Source organism: Arachis duranensis, chromosome 5, assembly GCF_000817695.3.
Source record: "Arachis duranensis cultivar V14167 chromosome 5, aradu.V14167.gnm2.J7QH, whole genome shotgun sequence".
NCBI lineage: Eukaryota > Viridiplantae > Streptophyta > Magnoliopsida > Fabales > Fabaceae > Arachis > Arachis duranensis.
The window spans coordinates 87,923,614-87,929,681 of record NC_029776.3 but is presented as its reverse complement, the minus strand read 5'-3'; the positions used below and the strand labels follow the sequence as shown (position 1 = coordinate 87,929,681).

Here is a 6,068-nt window from a genome sequence, read left to right as displayed (position 1 = left end):
AGCTGTGCTCTAACAACATAGGATAGCAATACTATTTCATTTGATGTAATTAATTATAATTGATTAAATATTTTTAATTTATTACACATATCCAATTACCTAATCAATTTTTATTTTATCATTTTTGTTTCTAAAAATTCAAGAATACGCATATAGATGTAGTTTATTTGCAAATTTTAAAACCCACTTTCTTACATTTTACTTACATCTTATTATTTCTCACTATGAGTTTGTTTATTTTCTTCTTCAAATGCTTCCCGTAATGTATTCAAACATTTGCATCAGCTTTAATACTATCCAAATTTAACCTATCATTGCATCAAACAATGCCTATTTAACTTATCACATCTCTTAATTAATATCAAAATCCAGTTGACTCTGAAATATATATATATATATATATATGTATATATATATATATGCATTTTCAGTAATCAATTGTATTATAATATGTTTTACACAACCTTTCAAATCTTGTTTGTATTAAATTCAAACTTATCCTGATATAACATTCTATAATGAGATACGTGTAATTAATCTATGAATGTTTGTTAGAAGCTCTTAAAAATGGATGCCTTTGGGTAAATTTGATTTTTTTTTAATTAGGATTGGATAAATATAATTTTATTTGGATAAAAGAGAATATTTTGAGATGTAATTTTGGTAAAAATAATTGATAAAGTGAGAGAGAGATTATTTGAAAATGTAGTTTTTTTTGGGACTATTTGAGAATGTGTTCGATGATCTTGTGAGATTTTTTTATTTCGAAAACTATGGTAATTTATTTAGTAGGTGAAACATTTTGAAATTAAAATAGAATATATGTATATACGTATTTATTGTTGTGATTGAGAAATAGTTTCATGCTTTTAATAGTTAATTGTTATATTAGAAATTTGATTAATTCTTGATCAGTTATTGGTTGAGTTCTATTGCCAACCTAGAATTATTCAAATGCTATTTAATCAATAATTCTTTTGTCTTTAATTAATCTTTATATCCAAAAATTAATTATATTATGGATAACTTATCAAATTCTATTTCTAAATCTTTGGAACTTTGATAATAATACATTTTACTTTTAATAACAACAAAATATTCTCAAATGTTATAAAATATGATAAAAATAACCAAAAAAATATGTTTTTTTTATAAATAGTAAATAATTTTTATATTTAAAAAATTACTTAAGAATTTGGTCTAAATTTTTGTAAGAATATTTGAAAAATTTAATCTTTAGAATTTTTTATTTTCTAAAAATATTCTTAGTTATTAACAAAAAAATACAAAAAAATTACCCAGCTAAATTTTAAAGACAATTTTTTACTTTTTATCATACTTACAAAAAATGGTATCGAAATTTAATATTTAAAATATATTTTTAAAATATATATTTAACCTTAGTTATTTTTATTACGTCTAAAAAAATTTTATCATTAATAAAATAAATGATATTTTTGTCAGTATTTTCAAAAATTTAAAATAATTTTAATAATTTACTCTTTGCTCTTATTAATCTTATATATCCACTTTTGTAATTTTTTAGAAAACTAAGGTCTAAAGTCATATTTAATTTAATTTTCATTCCTAAAATCTATCGTAATCAAGGATGGAAACCACCGAGAATTAGTAAGAAGGTGCGTTTTAATACTCTTGATCTTGAAAGTAATCAATTTCAGTTTCTTTACCATTGTATCAGTTTAAATTAATATGAGTTACCAAACACGTAAAGAAGGAATATATTAAAAATATATATTTTATGATATTAATTTAAAAAATAAAAATAATTCATTCCCATACACAAGTTAGGTTTGAAATGGCTTGAGAATCGAGCATGGTAGCTGATGAAATAGGAGTACATGGCAGTACTCAAGATTTTCGTTCTATTGGGAATTGTTTTTTTTATTGATACACTCACATTCTGACGTATTGCTTGCTATCTAGTTCACTACGGTAAACAACACACACATGCAATGAAAACAGAAATTCAAAACAATAATAACCTTTCATTCAAACTTTGTTAATTAAAATAATAATTTTATTGCATGTTGGGCGTGGTCCTTCGATTTTCACCACGCAAGCATACTTGTTATCTCTTTTTCATTTTCCCAAAAAAAATTGAAATAAAGAGAAGTGGATGAAGAAGAATAAAAAAGAATTTGCAATTATTTGTCAACCTCTCATAATAATATTTTGATCGTTTAACTCGAGCAAAAACATATATATTTTACTGAAAAGAAATAAGAGCATCCCTCTGTAGCTGGTCTCTATTTATACACACACCTCAATCTTTCTTCTCACATCTTCTTCATTCACAAATCATAAGGCATAAGTCACACTCAGAAAGAGAAGAATAAGCTTAGCACCCTAGTTAACCTAATGGAAACAAAAACAGAGCATGATCTGTTGTTGGCAGATACGGAGAAGCAAGAACCAGAAGGGTGGATATGTGGCGGAATCTCGGAGGTGATGAAAGAATCCAAGTCTCTAATGGAGTTAGCCCTTCCCATAGCACTAACATCGCTCATTTTCTACCTCCGCTCCATAGTCTCCATGCTCTTCTTGGGCCACCTGGGAGAACTCCAACTCGCTGCCGGCTCACTTGCCATAGCCTTCGCCAACATCACCGGCTACTCTGTCCTCTCTGGCCTCTCCCTCGGCATGGAACCACTCTGCTCCCAAGCCTTCGGCGCCAAAAACACCAACCTCCTCTCTCTAACCCTCCACCGCTGCATCATCTTTCTCTTAGTGTCTTCCATTCCAATCTCAATCCTCTGGCTCAACATCAACACTATTTTCATCTTCCTCCACCAGCTACCCGAAATCACCCAAATGGCGCAAACCTATTTGATGTTCCTCCTCCCTGACCTCGTAACCAACTCATTCCTTCACCCAATCAGAATCTACCTTCGTGCACAGGGTGTCACCCGCCCTGTCACGCTAGCATCTCTCTTCGGAATGCTCGCTCACTTGCCCTTCAATTTCTTCTTCGTTAAACGCCTGCGTTTTGGCCTCGCCGGCGTTGCTGCAGCCTCCGCGGTCTCCAATTTCTCCATCCTTCTGTTTCTGGTTGTTCATGTCTGGATAAGTGGGGTCCACGCCGGCACGTGGATGAAGCTGAGCCGGGACTCTTTCTCCGGCTTTAAGCCACTCATTCGGCTTGCTGCGCCGAGTTGTGTGTCAGTTTGTCTAGAGTGGTGGTGGTATGAGATCATGATTGTGCTTTGTGGACTACTTGTGGATCCCACTGCCACCGTGGCATCCATGGGTGTGCTTATTCAAACCACAGCATTAATCTACGTGTTTCCGTCCTCGTTGGGCTTTGCAGTCTCAACGCGTGTTGGAAACGAGCTCGGGGCAAACCGACCTGCAAGGGCCCGACTCTCGGCTGCTATTTCAATTTTTTTTGCGGAAATTTTAGGTTTTATGGCGGTTATCTTTGCCACTATGATGCGGCATTCGTGGGGAAAAATGTTTACAAATGATGAGAAAATTTTGTGTTTGACGGCGGCTGCACTACCAATCATCGGGCTTTGTGAGCTTGGAAATTGTCCACAGACGGTGGGATGTGGTGTGGTTAGAGGAACGGCTCGGCCCAACGTGGCGGCGAATGTGAATCTTGGTGCGTTTTATTTGATCGGAATGCCCGTGGCGATTGGGCTTGGGTTTTGGCTTGATATTGGGTTTTGTGGGCTTTGGTTGGGCTTACTTTCAGCTCAAGTTTGTTGTGCAGGGCTAATGTTGTATGTTATTTTGACCACCAATTGGAAGAACCAAGCCCAGCGGGCCCAGTTGTTGACATCAGCTGAAAATATGGCAATGAATCCAACGGTCTAAAGCGTATCAATAAGACAGTTACCCTTCTATCTAATATTTATCATAGTGTAATTTTGTCTAATGTTTTAATTTTGTTTTATTATTATTATTATTTTCTATAATAGAAAGAAATGTGAATAATAACTAGTTTGTTTACTCATTCTTTATTATTATTATTATTATTATTATTGAGAGAAATATGAAAGAATATAAATTAGAGATGGATAAAATGATCATTTTATCTTTTTTTACATATACGTACTATTATGCTAACAGTTAATTGTGGATAATAATAATAATAATAAAATTTAAAATTAATTAAATTATTGATAAGATAAAATAAATCTAACAGAGAATGAGAATAGGTGAGAGTACATGGTAATTATGAAAAAAATAGATTATAAACCAATAAAAAAAATATTGAAGTAACAAAATTAAGAATAAATAAAATAATCTAAGTAGAAGAGTGAATTAAATTTTCATCGAATATTAATTATATTAATTTGATTAAATAAATAATTATATTAATTTAAATAAAGTATTATTATATTATTTACTAACATCAAAAATATATTTAGAATATTATCATAAAATTTCATTGAGTAGAGAATGAGATTCTCTAATAATGCATAAATATTAGTACTATATATATTCCATATACTCTATGGTGTTTAAAAAAAAATCAAATCTTATTAGATATGATCCATTAAAAATTTTAAATTATATTTTTGAAACGTTGCTAAATTAAAAAAAAATTAAAGTTAATTTTGATCTCATATAAAATGTAAAAAAATGACAAACCAAATTTCAATAATCTTAGAATTTGAAGATGTTTTATATATGTATGTTAAGGAGATTGCAGAACCAACAGTGCCATCATAGGCATGGTAGCATGGAGGTGGTTCCTCCTCGTCAACCCTTCTGCGTATAGAGTGCAGCAACCACACTCTGGTCTCTGCAACAACTGTCTCTGCAACAATCACCTCCATTTGTTACTCTATTACCGTTGATTCGCTACTTTGTCACCGTTAACCACAGTCTATCATCATTTTTTGGAGATCAAAATAATTATGTATAATATTACCTTTTAGAGATAAACGTGTATGTCTAACAAAATAATAATTATTATTGTTATTTTTTTTAGGAGAGAATAAATTTTTATAATTTATGACAATGTTTTTAATTAAAACTTATTAGTGATAATGATTGGAAAGAAACTAACATAACAAATTTAACTGTTATTTGTACTTTTTAGCTCAGTTTCTTCTCTCCTACGTGACTGAGCTTTCTTTTTTATTTTATTTTTTTCTGACTCTCATCTGTTGTATATATAAAAGGGTTTGCTATAGCTATGGTTAGACTGATGAGCATTCTAAAATATAATTGACAATTCAATTCTTCACTTTTTTCTGTTTTTATTTCTGCTGCATTTGTAATTACTCTAGCATGGTATCAATAGAGCTTTATCTTGATTATTCGATCCTTCTTTCATTCATCATGGCCATCACAATTTCAAATCTTATTGCCTCCACACAAAATCTCTTCTCTATCCCATCCCTGATAAGCTTCATGAAAACAATTTTTTTTCTTAGAAGCAATTTGCTCTTTTTACAATTCAAAGTCAGAATCTGTAGGATCACCTTCAAATCAACAAACAACCATCTAAATTGAGTCTGATCCAGATAAGTTTGCTGACAAAATATCCATCAAACATCAAGAATGGCTACTTCAAGATTATAAGCTCCTGGCTTTTATCATCAATGGATGAAGAATTCAAGAATCAAATGGTAAAATGTGCTTTTGCTTATCAGATTTGGGATCAAATACAGCAATATTTCATCTCTTCGAACAAAACAAAATTGAGGCATTTCAAGAATCAGCTCAAGAATGTGAAGAAGGTTAATCTTTCTACTAAAGATTACTTAATCAAAGTCAAGAAACTTATAGATTTCCTCGCAGTCATATGTCACACTCTGAGTTCCGAAGATCACATTGACGCAATTTGTGAAGGTCTGCTTGAAGAGTATTCTTCAGTCATCACTACTATGCGTGCGTGCTAAACCAGAAATTAACACAATAGGGAAAGTTGAAGCTGTGCTAATCTCTCATGAGGATCTTCTTGAGAAATTCAAACAAACAACTCTTGCTCTTGCACAATCAAATTATGCTCAATCAGCATTTTTCAATTCTTTTTCTTCCACTTGAGGCTTTGTTGGCAGCAGAGGTAGACGTGGTCGCTTTGGTAGAGGAGG

General features: G+C 31.5%; 1 protein-coding gene across 1 annotated transcript; it reads left to right on the top strand.

Moving 5' to 3' along the window:
- The first annotated feature begins 2,251 nt into the window (after positions 1 to 2,251).
- On the top strand, positions 2,252 to 3,975 carry LOC107490327 (protein DETOXIFICATION 51). Its single transcript, XM_016111105.3, has one exon. It carries the CDS (start codon positions 2,380 to 2,382, stop codon positions 3,835 to 3,837), a length of 1,458 nt encoding a protein of 485 aa, XP_015966591.1. The 5' UTR covers positions 2,252 to 2,379; the 3' UTR covers positions 3,838 to 3,975.
- The last annotated feature ends 2,093 nt before the right edge of the window (positions 3,976 to 6,068 follow it).

Coding starts and splice junctions, on each gene's coding strand:
- LOC107490327 (XM_016111105.3), top strand. CDS start 2,380: ATGGAAACAAAAACAGAGCATGATCTGTTGTTGGCAGATACGGAGAAG.